This window comes from Aspergillus luchuensis, chromosome 5 (assembly GCF_016861625.1).
Source record: "Aspergillus luchuensis IFO 4308 DNA, chromosome 5, nearly complete sequence".
Lineage (NCBI taxonomy): Eukaryota > Fungi > Ascomycota > Eurotiomycetes > Eurotiales > Aspergillaceae > Aspergillus > Aspergillus luchuensis.
In genome coordinates, this window is record NC_054853.1 from 3,483,630 (window position 1) to 3,498,091 (window position 14,462).

Consider the following 14,462-nt stretch of genomic DNA (forward strand, 5'->3'; position numbering starts at 1 on the left):
TATGTTGTCTACACGTCGACTATCGTGTGATACATGAACATACCATATCTGCAAGGATGGAGAGAGGAGAGGTTGTGGATAACCTCATACGATAAGTATGCAGATCCCGATTATTAATGAGGAGGTTGTGAGGTTGTGCTCGCGGATAATTTTACCCTTTTTTGTGGTTTGGCACTTGGCTAACTGGATTCAGCAGGTACACGAGATGTGGTTTATAAGCAGGGAGATTAACTCCTCGCGAACCGCGCAAAACCCGAAGTAGAACAATAATACTAAACAATACTAAGGTCGCCAAGCCATCGGCCTCGAGCCAACCAGGGCATCCATAGCGGACACCCGGTCAGGCAAGTTTGGTAGACCATAAGCCAGTGCGAGGAATTTGTTCAATCTGACTTCACAAGGAGTGGCCAAGGTCGTCCCTAAAGTTCAACCGGTTTGGACCCTAAACCAGCCGGCGAAGGACCGGCGGCAGTGCGATTCTTTGGTTCCGCAGGCCCGACTTCGGCCACCGGAAAGAGGATGACTCGGCTTCGATGTCATCAGCGGAAAATGCATTTACTGTAGTGGTTAGTAGTGATGGTGCGGTGGCAACACGCGGCTCCCGAGTAACCCAGCGCAGGTACTGTGTACCTCAAGGGAGGGAAGGAAAAGTATCCAGATTCCGGGGCCCAGCGGATGGGGAGATTAGATCTAGAAATAATTTGGAAAAGAATACTTGATGGAGTGAATGATTGCAAGATGATGCAAGTAGCGATCGGAGCGAGACAAAAGCGTAAGTGAATGGAGAGGGACGGTTAGTCACCGGGATTATTCAACGGGGCCATTGTGCCGCATTTTCCCCCCGATAACTTAATAATCAGCGGCTTCCCTCCAATTCCCCCGCCCCGCCGCAAATTCCCACTCTTTTTCGTCTCCGGCTGTCCCACACTCCAAACTCGACTTGACCCTCTTTCTCTCCTCGACTCTTCCCACGCCTTTTATCCTCTCCTGTCTCGTCTTCGGATCCCACTGACACTCCATATCGCCTGCATTGCGACCCCATCGATTGGTCCGCTCACGACGAATACACTGTGCGGGTTACCGTGAACGGTTTTGAATACTTGGTGGTGATCGTACGACCAAGTGTCCCCGTGGAGAGGGACTTCGATATAGAAACTACGAAACCTGACTACAATCCTCAATACTCGCATCGCCGGATTTCAGGGAAAGAGGCCCGTAAAGCCTCAAAAAACACATCATGTCCGAGTTCAACGGCCGTCGGGCCCCCAACTTCTCTCAATATCTCGATGATCTGAATGCCATTCCTTCGCCGTACGATCAGGCCCTTCAGCAGCAACATCAGGATTCATACAACCTCGAAAATGAACTCTCGCTTTTTACCAATGCCGAATTCTTTGATTTCGACAAGTTTGCCGATCTGAATCTGCCCAACTTTGACCAGCTGGAGGACAACACAGTCAAGAAGGAAACCGCGCAAGACACCAGCTCTGACATGGACTTTCTGAATCTTTTGGGAGGTGAGTTGCTGCAGATTCTCTTTGAAAACACCACGACATAAAACTCTTGGGTCCAAGCTGGGTGGTTACGGGCAACTGTTGGGGTATTGTTGAAGCAGCTGCATACTTTCTGCATGTGCACCGCTTCACCAGTTGCTTCAACCACCAGCCTTCATCAATGTGCTTTTTCCATACCTTCAGCCCGCCATCCCCCTCTTTCATTTTTGCTTTGTCCAATTTGCTTTGATTGTGCGAATCTCGTACCCTCTCAGGGACTAGTACTAGTGGGAGAAGCTTTACTATATCCCTGAGACACGAGCTGTTCCTTCCGCCGCGCACCTCATCTGCACGCTCTCTCATTGGCTCGTATGCTGCACGGGGTCCTCTTTGTCTGTGCGCGATCGCAAAACGTGCAGCAGCCTTGCCTTGGCCTGGGATAACGCCAATCGCTCTGGTGATGGCGCCATACCACGTGACCCGTACAGCGTGGGAGGTTGCATAGAGGCACCCTTTGTGGCACATTCAAGATGATCTGGGCTCGTGTTGATCCCAGTGATGCTGTGCTTTATACCCCTTCCGCCCAGCTTTGGACCCTTTTCCCTTGGTCGACTTGCTTGCCTCATCAGGGGCTTTCATCCAATCATGAAAGTCATGACTAACGTTCTCTAGAAGGCTTCGGCAACGTCAACGATATTTCCTCTACCATGAACTCCATCAACACCCAACCTTTGCCGGTTCAGAACACACAGTACTCTGCCGTTCCGTCCCTGCCCAACGGTCCCCTCAACATCAACCCTGCTCCTAGCCAAGCGGCTTCTCAGCCCTCCCCGCAGTCCTCGATCACATCCCCGCCGTCTGCGGCTGCCACCCCCGCCCCGGCTACCACCGCCCCGGCAGCAGGACCTAAGCGCAAGAACACTCAAAAGACCCCAGCCATGAGCGTAGAGGAGGCCGCGCGCGTTGCCGCCGAAGAAGACAAGCGTCGCCGGAACACCGCCGCGAGTGCCCGCTTCCGCGTGAAGAAGAAGATGCGTGAGCAAGCTCTCGAGAAGACCGTCAAGGAGACCACCGAGAAGAACACTGCGCTGGAGGCTCGCGTCACGGCCCTGGAGCTGGAAAACCAGTGGCTCAAGAACCTGATCACCGAGAAGAACGGACAAACCTCTGAAGAGGCCAAGAAGTCGGAGAGCGACATCGCCGCCATGTTCAAGAAGTTCCTGGCTTCTCAACAGCAGAAGGAGACCGAACGGAGTAGTTCTGAGTCCAAGATCGGCGTGGGCACTGCCTAAACCCGACATTCTTGTGTTGTCTTCTTTTCTTGCTTGTTCATTTGAGCTTTGTAGATGATGTTTATGCAGAGTCGCTGATTCTCCCATCATTTGTTTTATTTCTTATTCTTTTACCCTTTTTTTCTCTCTTATATCTAATGGTGTACATGAGGGGATGGCGTCGCGGTGCTCGGAAATACCTAGGCTCGTCGGTGGCATGAGTGATGTTTATGAAGTACAAAATTCTTCGATCGAAACAGATCAGATCAGGAAAAGCTGTTGTGCATATCACACACACACGGTACCTGTTTCTCTAAAAAGCACATGACTATGAAAAATGAAACATTGACAATCAGTTATAACGTTCCGTCTCTATTTCTGTAGAAATACGCGTATATTCTACCTAATGGTCAGCAATAGTCACTTGTATGGATTTAGTGATCTGGCGCTAACAACACTGATTAAAGCAGAAAGTTTTAATCTGCTACTACAAGTGAAGTAAAGGTCTACTATTTACCCCAGTCATGATAAGAAAGTTGAAAATGTTACTTACACTTGTTTATTCTATTCTTCCTCATCAACACTCCCCCAACGTGAATGTTCAACGCACATAATAGGTACTATTGTGTATTTCATAGGAAATGCAAAGCTGATGTCCTTCACCTCAAAAACACGAAAAGAGGAAAATATCATAGCAAATACAGTCATGTAAAGTAGATAATGGAAGAAACATAATAGCAGGACAAAGATAATTTGACATCAAGAGAAGATGGAAGAAAAAAATAAGATAAAAGCAGAGATAAAGATAACATTGATCAATGTGCCATACATGCCTGCAAGCCCTTGGGGATATCAAATAGAAACCGTACCGTACCGTGCCGTGCCGTGCCGTCCGTCCGCCCAGATAGATAAGTCCAGTCCCGTGTGCACCGTGCCCAGTCCCGCGTTTATCCATCCTACCGATCTTGGTTCTTGGTAAAGGAGGGGGATGTACAGATGTGCAAAAGGAGTGAAATCGGGAAAGGGAATATATGGAATGAATATCAAACGCCGTTTTAACGCCTCATAGCAAGATAATAGATAGATTGTGGGGGTATGTGGAGGGAGGGACTCATTCAGTCTCTGGGTGAGTTAGTTATAAAACGAAACCCTCCGTGTATGTGGTTGCATTAGTCATTACTTGGAAAGAACGCAGAAGCAAAAAGAGCAAGAAAGCAGAACAGGGTTCACTCAATCTGTCATGGAATATCTCATCTTGCGTAACTTCGTTGCAGTTGTAAAGAAGGAAAGAGAATGGAAAATTTTCTTTTCTTCTTGGAAAGATAATCTTGGTGGGAGAGTTGATTCGATACCCGATCAAATCAGCCACCCTACTCACCAGAAAACTCTCTCTTCATGTCTGTCACGCCCTCAACTTTGATTTCGGGCTCCTCCGCTCTCCCTTCGGCGAGCTTCTCTTCATCGCTCTCTTCACCGTTAATCTCTCCCCATCCTGAGCTGCGACGGCTGATTCGCCCCGTCAAAGGTTGGTTGCTTGACGGCCCGGACCATGGACTGCCCATACCGGTCCCAGTGATGCTGGCTGCATTGCTGTCGTGGCGACTGTGCGATTGGGCCGCGCTGATGACACTCGCACCGTCTCCTGCAGTGGCGTTCTTGTGAAAGCTGCCGCGCTCACCGCTCCCTGTGAGAGGCGCGGCCCCGGACGCCGAGTAGACGCTGGCACGCTCAACACTGGCAAGACCCACTAAGCTAGGTCTGTTGAGGACACCCGGCGGATTGAATGAAGAGGAGGTCGCTGACTCTCCGACATTTCCACTCAGCACACTCAACGGTAAACTCTCACGGCTGCCGCCGAACACGGAGGACGGCGCCAGGGCGCGAACAGAGGCATTTGTGTCCAAAGAGTTTCTGCGGCGTCTCTTTGATGACGATGCGAGAGTCAGAATGGAGGCGTTGTCGGTCAAGATATTGTTGGCTGTCGCAGTACTATAGGTGACCGAGTGACCATGAGGGGCAAGGTGGGGCGGCACGGCCGTGGCTGGCGACGGGGGAAACTGATGAGAAAATTGCACTTGCTGCGTCGCTGGATTGTGTAAGGAACCGGTATGGGCCAGACCATGATGCTGGTTTTGCGTATTGTAGAGCTGCCCGGAAGGTGCTGCCGATTGCACAGTGGTCAAAGTTGTGGTCAGAGATCGCACCGATGGCGCGGGTGATGAGAAGGTGCTCCCCTCGCCTCCCCCCTGCGAACTGATACCACCACCCGCTGTAGCCATCGTCCCTGCCTTGGAATATGCTGCATCGGAGATGGCCGTGTCGCCGTTGGTTGAGATGGTTGGCGCGGTGGACTTCGCACTGGTGGCTGGGACCTGCTGCTCGTACCCGGAGTATGCGAGAGAGGGTTCGCTCTGCGAACAAGACCTCCGATCAGAATCTGCGCTCGCCTCGGAAGTGTTGAAGTCGCTATTGTAGTCGGGAACCATGTGGGCAGTGCCCGACAGCGGGTAGGGGTTGTTCTTCGAACTCCGGCTTTTGTATTTGGGCATCGCATGACGCTTGTTGGACCAGCGGTTGGCACTTGAATCGGTAGAATGCTTGAGACTGGCGAGTCGCTTCATCCAGCTAGAAAAGGGATGGCGACGTCCATTGCGATCTACGCCTTGTACATGAGCAACAACCCAGACAAGAACTTCTGAGATGAGCTGAATTCACTCACCATGCGCCCTGGCGGGCCCTTCAGCCGTGGCCATTCTGGCCTTCCAACAATCCACCGGTGAGATAGCCAGTGAAAGTGAGTGTTTATGCGATCGCCACACTCACGACACGTTCCCCGTAACGAGTGATGCAAGTCCACAGGGATACAGCGATAGACGGTTGGCCGATCAGATAACAGCCGCAGGGGAAGATGCGTGAACCAAAGAAACGGATCTGAAGGGTCGGAGGGGTAGCGGAGGGAGAGACAGAGATGGGAAGGGTGACGGGGAAGGGGCGAAAGCAAATAACTTCAATCCACGAGAAAACGACGAAAAAATGGTAGGAAGAAACAAAAGAGTCCGGAAGGAAGAAAAAGAAGAGCGAAAAATTGGGAAAATGGCGATGGAGTAAGAGGCCGGCCATCCACCCTTTCCATTTCCAAGTCAGGAGTTCCCTGACTCAGGAGCTGCACGTGATGCCCATCGGCCCAAATAAACGATCGGCGCCTGGATGTCGCCTTTCTCGCCTCTGCGTTTCACTCCCCAACCAATGCATTTATGGAGTGAGTGAATGAGGTTCCTGCCTCACACTTCTCTCTCTTGACGTGTCATCATGTCCGTCCTCTGAATAGTGTTTGTTTGCCAGTGGTTCAGCCTGACGAATCTGTGTCGATCTGTTACGAATCCCGCCTCCAGCACTCCGTCTTTCAAGCTTCCGAGGCTGGAACTACTGCAGTGATGCGATAGCGCGTATCTCGCTAGCCCGCTTATTCGGTCCTTTGACATGGATGTTCCCGGCGAATTATGTTAGTCTTGCGTGCCAGTTCATGACTCGCTGCCGCACGCTTTACTTTTTACTCTGGTGCATGCCATCCCACGCTATGCGCTCGTGTCCAGTGCTTTTCCCTCGTGAACCACATCTCATATGTAAGCATGCAACGATCTCGATCTGCTCCATGCTTCACTCTGAACAATAGAGGCTGAGGGGGTGAAGCACACGTCCAGGGGATTTGGTTCATTGTTTGTTTCCACCTCGGAACCGGAGATTGTATACAGGAGGATCCAGCCACGATAAGCTCAAGCACCCGCAGTTAGGGGATGCCAGATACCACACAGGCCAACGTAGCTCCTTCTCGGGAGGCTGAGCGGGTGCGTACATTCTGCCTGCTCATTTGGAGATCCTTTAAATTGCCACAATCTGACGGTTATGACAGTGTTCTGTCGAAGTCTTCGACTTTCTCGTAGGGAGTGTGTAGGGAGTGTAGGGAGTAGGCCATCAATACTGCGAATCCATGATTGCTTATCGCCAGCTGTCTTATCATCACGTGATATGCGACATCATCAGCCGCGGTTTCCCCTGCTGGGCCTCTTCTCAACTGGCTCTCCTCGTCAACTGCCAACATGACGAAAATCTATGCATTTCTCTCATCCCTTTGAGCTAGTGACTGCTTTTCTGGATAGTTGATCTGTGAATTCGACTCTCGATGACCGGTCTCTGCTTTCTAGTAAAGCTACTGGTCAAATTTCAAGCGCTATCAATTAACTCGGGGCGCCACCACATCATGGCAACATGAGAGAATCTCCGCAAGGCAACACACTGAATCATCAATCCCCTGGCGATGTCGTCATGGGACCCCAAAATTCGACCTCTGCCGCCTGATGTAGTGGCGAAGCTCAAATCCTCAACTGCCATTACACACTTGAACGGGGTTGTTGTAGAGCTAGTCAAGAATGCATTGGATGCAAATGCTCGTACAGTCTATGTGACCGTCGACTTCGTTCGCGGAGGCTGTATAGTTGAAGATGACGGAGATGGGATTCCTCCAGTGGAGTTTGAACCAGACGGAGGATTGGGGAAAGCCCACCGTAAGTTTAATCGTCACATATCAATGTCCTTTACTCATAGAGATGCAGATACTTCAAAATACCATTCGAGTCAGGCTATAGAAGGACGTAAAGGGCTGTTTCTCGCCTCACTTTCTGCCCTTTCTCTGCTGACTATCACATCACACCATGTGCGCCATTCGAGTACTAATACCGTCACGTTCCATCACTCGACGCCGGTTGCTCGATTGATGCCAGCTCCAGCGTATCAAGCGCTGAGGTTCAGTGCCCATGGCACGTCTGTCACAGTAAATGACCTGTTCGGAAATATGCTTGTGCGCGTAAAGAGTCGAGCATTGGCTCTTCAAAGGCCAGATGAACTGGAACGACAGTGGGAGGAACTAAGGCACTTTCTGGTGTCATACATGGTCGCAAACGACAGGATGGCTAAGCTAGTGGTCCTCGACGCTCACAGAGAAAAGAAGATCACGGTTTATCCACAAAGACCTGCCAGGCAATATGGCGGAGAACCTGATCTACAACGACTTCGTTCTATCCTGGCCCAGTCGGGGCTGGTTGAGGCTCAGAATGCGGGCATCTGGGATACCGTATCGGCCAGCGTCTCTGACTTCACAATCCATGCGGCAGTTTCCTTGACGCCTAGTCCTACGAAGAAGGTCCAATTTGTCTCTTTAGGCTCGAACCCGGTGTTCGCGAGGAACAACGCAAATCTGATATACGCGGAAGTCAATCGCTCGTTTGCCTTGTCGGACTTTGGATCTACAAGAAGCCGTTCCTCTGCAGTTGAAGCATCTGCCCGGACCCCTGATGGCCAACTCATGCATAGCAAACCCGCGTCTAAAGCAGTCAATAAATGGCCAATGTTCTATATACGTATAGACAGCTGCAATGAGTGGAATATCGACGATGATACGCAAGAACTTCCAGAATCAGACAAATCTCTCCAGCGTATACTAGATGTGCTGTCGACAATGATCAACGAATTCCTCAGGCAGAGCAGCTTACGTCCACGTACTGGGAAAAGGAAAAGAGGTGCGCCCAATGTACCGCCAGCTACTACGCGCCCTAGCAGCGTAAAGACCGGAAGGTCTCTAGCTTCAGAAGGCGTCGGCTCTATCACCGAAGAAACCCTCGGTGGTCAACTCAAGCTCCCCTCTTTGCGAAGACCACCCAATGTCAGCCATCATTTCGGCGATTGGACCAGAATCAAAAGTGCAAAGCCGGAAACGTTAAGCAAAATGTTGCCTTTACGCGGTCGCGAGTTCGGGTCAGCTCGCTCAGAGAAAAACCCAGCACATCAAGTCCGGGATCAGTTGAACCAGCAATCAGCGCTTTTTTCTGCTGGCGAGGAAGGCACGGCCACCGAGCCCCAATCTCCTATACCAGATGTGTCAGGGATGCACGAAGGACAACTGAATCAGGTTCGCGAAGAGACAGATACCGACAGGATTGTTCCGTGGGTCGATCCTTACACGGGTAGACGCCATTTAATCAACTCACGGACTGGCCAGTCCATGCTCCTCAGGTCTTCAGGAGCCTCGGACGTGATGCTGCGGCCCCAATCCACCGGCTGTATACAAGAACCACATCGTACTCCAGACGAAGTGCAGCGACCAAGATCAGTCCCTCTGCAAAGGACTGACAACAAGTGGGTCGAGAAACTTTTGGACAATTGGATTAATCCTGTTTTTGGCCGCCCAGAGAGGCGTATCAGTGCGGTGGATGTCAGTGCTAGCCACGAGACAGCTCGCCCCGGGCCTAGTTCTCATGGTGAGCTATGCGGGTTAGAAAGCATGGGAGTGTCGAAGTTCCGCGGCAAACTGCGTAAACAGGATCTCAGAGCTGCAGAGGTCATCGCTCAAGTGGATCAGAAATTCATCCTGATAAAGATGCAAATGCCCTCTAATAGCCCTGGGGGCCCTGCATCGAACCTGATCTTGATCGATCAGCACGCTGCGGATGAGCGATGCCGGGTCGAGGGACTCATGGCAGAGCTGTTCACATCTGGGGCAGATAGCTCAGCCTCCATCCACACCATCACATTGGAACCAATCATTTTTGAAATACCCACTACCGAAGCATCCTTGTTCAAACGATATAAGGAATTCTTCCGCTCTTGGGGTGTAACTTACACCATAGAACAAGGACCCAAAGACAAAAATGTCTTCATTTTCGTACGCACCCTCCCAACCCTCATCGCCGAGCGCTGCCGCACCGAACCAGACCTAGTCACCGACCTCATCCGCGGCGAGATCTGGAGACGCGAAGAAGAAAACGGACGAAGCCGACAGCCTCGCCATGTGCCCGACTTCGGCCATTCTCGTCCAGATATGGCTCAAACCAGCAGCAGCAACAGTAGCAGCTGGGTAGACCGACTCGACGGCTGTCCTCGAGGGATCATCGACCTGCTGAACTCTCGCGCATGCCGCACAGCAATCATGTTCAATGATGTTCTGGACAAGGATGAATGCCAGAGTTTGGTTAGACGACTCGCAGATTGCGTTTTCCCGTTCCAGTGCGCGCATGGTCGGCCCTCGATGATACCTATTTTGGAAATGGGGCCTGCTACTGTATCATTGGATCAGACTCCGGAGGATAATGAATATGAAGGCCCGGGGTTTGTTGGTATGTTTAGGAAATGGCGGGATAGGGAATTCGGTTAGTTGGGTTAACCTGGCCACTACTACTCCTACATGTCACTCGTGAAGTTTACAACTATAAGATTCAATTTACTATGTAGGAAAGTAATTGATCAGATCATGATATCGATCGATTAGTCAATAGACTAGTATGTTGCAGAATGGTATATACAAATAGTACACAGGTAGATCCTATCCTAAGTATCCTTCCAAATATCCATCCCATCCATCCAAGTTTCCATGCCATCCAATAAGTGAGTTCCTAGTCCAAACAAGCCAAGTCCAAGTACAAATCCAAGCAATGCTCCCATTCATCCATCCAAAGAGCAACCAACCAATCAATCAATAAAACAATGATAGTAAAAAAGAGATCAAACAAGGGGGTGAATCAAGAAAAAAAAGGTGGATAAAAACACAGAGAATGGTATAAAGATAAAAAAGCAGAGAGACGCACTCATGACCCATCATCAATGCATGCATCTCCATAACAAGTTAAGGCAAGGCAAGGCAAGGCCCAAAATTCGAATCAACGAGTATGTGTGTGTGCGAGCCGCGAGGCCCATTCCCGACCTGTAGTATAAGACCCCCATATATGCTTTGCCCCTCCCTTTTTTGGTAGTGTTATTTTTCCCAACCGCCCCTGTGCATGCAATGTACAACATTCCGTGTTGTTTTTTGGAAGCCCCGCCGATCCTTTCCTCTTTTTTTTGTTGCCCCGAACAAGAAAAAAGAAATATGGATGAAAAGATTCACGAGTACCGCCCAGAGAGATAATAGAAATTATAAGAGATGTGGATGGAGGAGGGTGAGAGCGAAAAGGTTATACACAGCGGAAATGCAAGAGTAAACGTGTGTATGAGAAGGAAGAGATGGGAATAAAAATGGGTAATTGGGTAAAAATCCGTGAAAACATGAATAGAAGTGACTGTCGTAAATTCATTAAAGTGGCGGCCGTGACGAATGAGTGGGATCCGACCTGTTCAACCGTTCGTCGCGACCGACTTAGACTTGGAGGGATGTGTCCAGGAAAGAAAGTCGAACTTATCTTTAGCGTTCTCGAGAATCGAAGAGGAGCTGGATTCAGGCTGCATGCGCGCTTGGGGCACTTCCCGGGGCTCCAGGACCAGCGACCGGCGATAGAATGTCTGCAGACTCTTTTCGCCGCTCGATCGCACACGGACGAGCTCGTTCTGCATCCACGCCTGTAGCTCCGGCACTTCCGTCAGTCGGTACGGAATCTGGAATCGCTGTAGCTCGCTGATGATCTTGGCCGTCTTCATGTGCTTGTCGAAGTTGATGACTGCCATGTCACCCTCATCTGTGGGCAAGGTACGCAGTGCCTGGTTACCGTGGTCCACGAAGGTGAGATCCGTAAGGTAGGTGCCGACGAAAGGCAGGCAAGGAGGAACGCGGTTTTGCAGTCGCTGCCGGAGAACGTAGTAGTTCCGTGAGACATCGACAATGCCTCGCAGGTATTCAAGGGTGGTTTTGGTCTTCTGGGACACCACTTCCCAGGTCCGCTTCAAGCGGGAGATCATGGATGAATTCAAGGAGCAGATGATGGCCATCAATGAGTCGTAGTTGCTGAGCTCCAGGCACTTGTTCGCAATCTTGACCCAGTGCTTGATGATCGCTGCACGCTTCTTGGGCTCCTCCAGCTGGAGAATTGAATCTGCTACAAGATGTGTCAGATCTGTGGACAGGGTGGCCATAGCCCTGACGTTGACAGCCAAGGAACCGGACTTCTTCATCCACTCCGTGGCCAGCAGCTCTTCGGGAAGAATAGCGCAGAAGATGCGCGACTCCTTGATTGTGAACTGGCGAGCGAGTTCCATGGGGTCGAAATCCAGGATGGTGATTGTGCCTTCGCCGTTCTTCCACTGCTTGAGAAGGTTGACTTCCTTCTTTCCCAGGATGGGGGGTGGCAGAGGTGTGTCTGGGTGCACATATTGTGCAGTTGCAGTGTTGGTCTTTCCCATGGAAGACACCAGACGCGGTACGACCGGTCCGTGAACCATCGAGACCTTTTCGGCAAGCTCGACAAGCCGCTTTCCAGCAGACGGAAGATTGTGCATGAGGGTCGTGCTGGCGAAGTTCACAATGTATTCGAGGGCACAGTTATCGCAGTCGTGACGCCAGTGGGATTCAAGCCAGCCTTTGAAGACGTTGTAAACACGCAGACGAACAGGCCCGGCAGTGTGAGGAGTGTCCCCGATGTAGTTGAATCGATCAACCAAAGTCTCCGCAAACTCAATTGGGGTAGCAAAAAGACGGAAAGTGAGATAGAAGGTCGAAACAAACATCGCGTCTGGCGTAGACTGGTGTGCAGTCAGCTTTTCGACGAGCGCGCGTAAACTTCCGCCCATGATCTGGCCATCCTTGAAGATCAGCTCGTGCGCGTAAGTCTTCTCCAGAATGTTGGCTTCTCCTTCTTCCGTTTCCTCGGCTAGGGTAGAATGACTGATGCTGCCCTTAAGAGAGGGAACCTGGTAATGGTTGCCAATGTCGGGCGAGGTCGCGCGAGTGGAAGTCTGGGAGACACCGCTCATCTCCGAGTCACGGAGACGGCTGTTGAATGTAAAGCTACTTCCATTGCTAGTGATGCCTCGGCCAAAGGACTCACTAACATCGGACTTAGCTTGGCTGTCCCTATGAGGGGGAATCTCAATGGGTTGGGTATCGTGAGACGAAAAGGATAGCTTATCCAGGCTGGTGGAGAGGTGGCTGGTGGATGGAAAGGAGGACATGTCGGTGCCGGGAGTGCTAGCCCCATTACGCGACTGGAAGGACGAGGGAGTAGTGTCATCCGTCAGACCTGGGGTTGGAGGAGAGTATCGGTTGTTGATGGAGTTGGGAATTTGTAGAGGAGGCGGGGGCAAGCGCAAAGAAGCTTCTTGAGATCGGTTCTGGTGACCAGCAAAGGTGCTTGTCTTCGGGGGTTGCGGGGTTTTGTTGGCGTCGGTCATTGCGCCGGTCGCAGCAGGCAAATCCTGGGGCATTGCCTCCAGCTCGAAATCACCGCATTGCTCCAGCATCAGTCGAGCTTTGGCCAGGCAGCTCCCCGCTGCTCGCACGCAATCAGTGGCGGCATCCACCAAGCGCTTTCCTTCATCAGGCAAAAACACAAGCTCATCATCTGGAGAATGGGCCGGTCGGAAGGCGTCCCGGGCCGCATAGACCAATTCGGAGAGACGTTCATACATAGTGTCTCTAGCTTGCTCCAGGAGCCCACTGCCCTGCGGGTCATGCTCGCAAGTGGCCTCGACGACGGTGAGCAGCGCGCGGCACGAGCGCACCGCCTGCTCCGTGGTCACGACCAATTCCGTCGAGGAGCGGGATTGCAGATGAAGCCCAATAAAGGAGCCCAGCACACCGAGAAATGCATCGTAGGCATCGTTCAGTCGTTCGGACGCGAGGTTGGGGTTGCGGGCAATCGCGGCCGGTCCCGAAGTCGAGACCCGGTGGGAGACGGAAATCCGCTTGGTGGTCACAGACACCGGACGGGTCTGTTGAGAGTCGTCCAGGCGAGTGGATGCTCGGCTCATATCCAATCGGCTACGGTTCATGAGTCTAGACTCGTTGCGCTCGGTGTCGGCCTCGGAGCCAGCAGCTTCCGAAATGGGGCGAGTCTCAGAAACCGTAGTGAGTGGGCCTTGCTGGTAGCCTGATTGCTGCTCTAGCTCGGCGATCGTTCTGCTCAGGCCAACTTCCTCGGTCCACACGTCGAGGAAACGAACACCTCGCGTTACAATGCGGAATGCCTTGAGGAGCATTTCGTCGACCATGTAGTCCATTTCATCCTGCGTCGCATTGCCGCTGGCAACCTCCTGAAACCTCTTGGTGGTCCTGACCAGAGATGAGAGCTCAGCCAGCAACGCCTTGCGATTCCTGCGCAGACCGTCGTGACTGGTGACCAGGATACAATCCCGTGTGAGACATTCAGATTTTTGCTGTGACCCTGTCAGTTATCCTCCGATAAGCACCAGCTAGGAGTCGAACACCTACCAATAAATAGCGCACGCCAGCAATCAAGCCTCGTACAAGATCCTGGTTGCCAGCGTCGTTCAGAGGGAATCCACAGCCTCCTCTGATAATATCCCAAAAGTCGGTCAACGCCTTCAGGAGCGGCCGCATAGGCTGTTGGTCATACGCTTCGCAGTAGTTGGTGGGTAGCCAGCCCCGAGCTCCAGTATCTAATAGTGTACCGTCGGCCCAACCATTGGTGTGAACAGAATGCACTAGAACGATGTCGCCTTGGTCCAAGGGGAGGGTGACAGTCGACGGCGATACATTTCCGGAGGGGTGATAAGGGTAGAATGCACGGAGGTAGTTGTGGAAGACGGCCCTCGGCGTCTCTGATTGCTCCATACTGTCGTCTTTGTTTTCGTAAGGTGTTAACGGAGGGCTCATTTCAAGATTGTGCTGGTAATGATAGTGATGTTGTTGGTCGTCGTAGTTGTAGTTAAGGTTTCCCTTTTCGATCTTCAGTGGCGCAATGTGTCGCTTCATTGATTCCAT

At 51.6% G+C, this 14,462-nt stretch overlaps 5 protein-coding genes across 5 annotated transcripts; 2 read left to right on the forward strand and 3 right to left on the reverse strand.

Moving 5' to 3' along the window:
* Positions 1-1,237: 1,237 nt before the first annotated feature.
* AKAW2_51125S (putative bZIP transcription factor (MetR)) lies at positions 1,238-2,785 on the forward strand (the record flags this gene model as incomplete). Its single annotated transcript, XM_041691019.1, has 2 exons — positions 1,238-1,517; positions 2,166-2,785. The coding sequence occupies 2 exons, from the start codon at positions 1,238-1,240 to the stop codon at positions 2,783-2,785; spliced, it is 900 nt and encodes a 299-aa protein (XP_041544546.1).
* Positions 2,786-4,134: 1,349 nt separating this feature from the next.
* Positions 4,135-5,517, reverse strand: AKAW2_51126A (uncharacterized protein; the record flags this gene model as incomplete). Its single annotated transcript, XM_041691020.1, has 2 exons — positions 4,135-5,420; positions 5,484-5,517. 2 exons carry the CDS (start codon positions 5,515-5,517, stop codon positions 4,135-4,137), a joined length of 1,320 nt encoding a protein of 439 aa, XP_041544547.1.
* Positions 5,518-5,566: 49 nt separating this feature from the next.
* AKAW2_51127A (uncharacterized protein) lies at positions 5,567-5,884 on the reverse strand (the record flags this gene model as incomplete). Its single annotated transcript, XM_041691021.1, has 1 exon — positions 5,567-5,884. The coding sequence occupies one exon, from the start codon at positions 5,882-5,884 to the stop codon at positions 5,567-5,569; it is 318 nt and encodes a 105-aa protein (XP_041544548.1).
* A 1,195-nt stretch (positions 5,885-7,079) lies between these two features.
* MLH3 (putative DNA mismatch repair protein (Mlh3)) lies at positions 7,080-9,968 on the forward strand (the record flags this gene model as incomplete). Its single annotated transcript, XM_041691022.1, has 1 exon — positions 7,080-9,968. The coding sequence occupies one exon, from the start codon at positions 7,080-7,082 to the stop codon at positions 9,966-9,968; it is 2,889 nt and encodes a 962-aa protein (XP_041544549.1).
* Positions 9,969-10,924: 956 nt separating this feature from the next.
* On the reverse strand, positions 10,925-14,462 carry AKAW2_51129A (guanine nucleotide exchange factor; the record flags this gene model as incomplete). The annotated part of the gene is made up of 2 exons (XM_041691024.1): positions 10,925-13,894; positions 13,950-14,462. 2 exons carry the CDS (start codon positions 14,460-14,462, stop codon positions 10,925-10,927), a joined length of 3,483 nt encoding a protein of 1,160 aa, XP_041544550.1.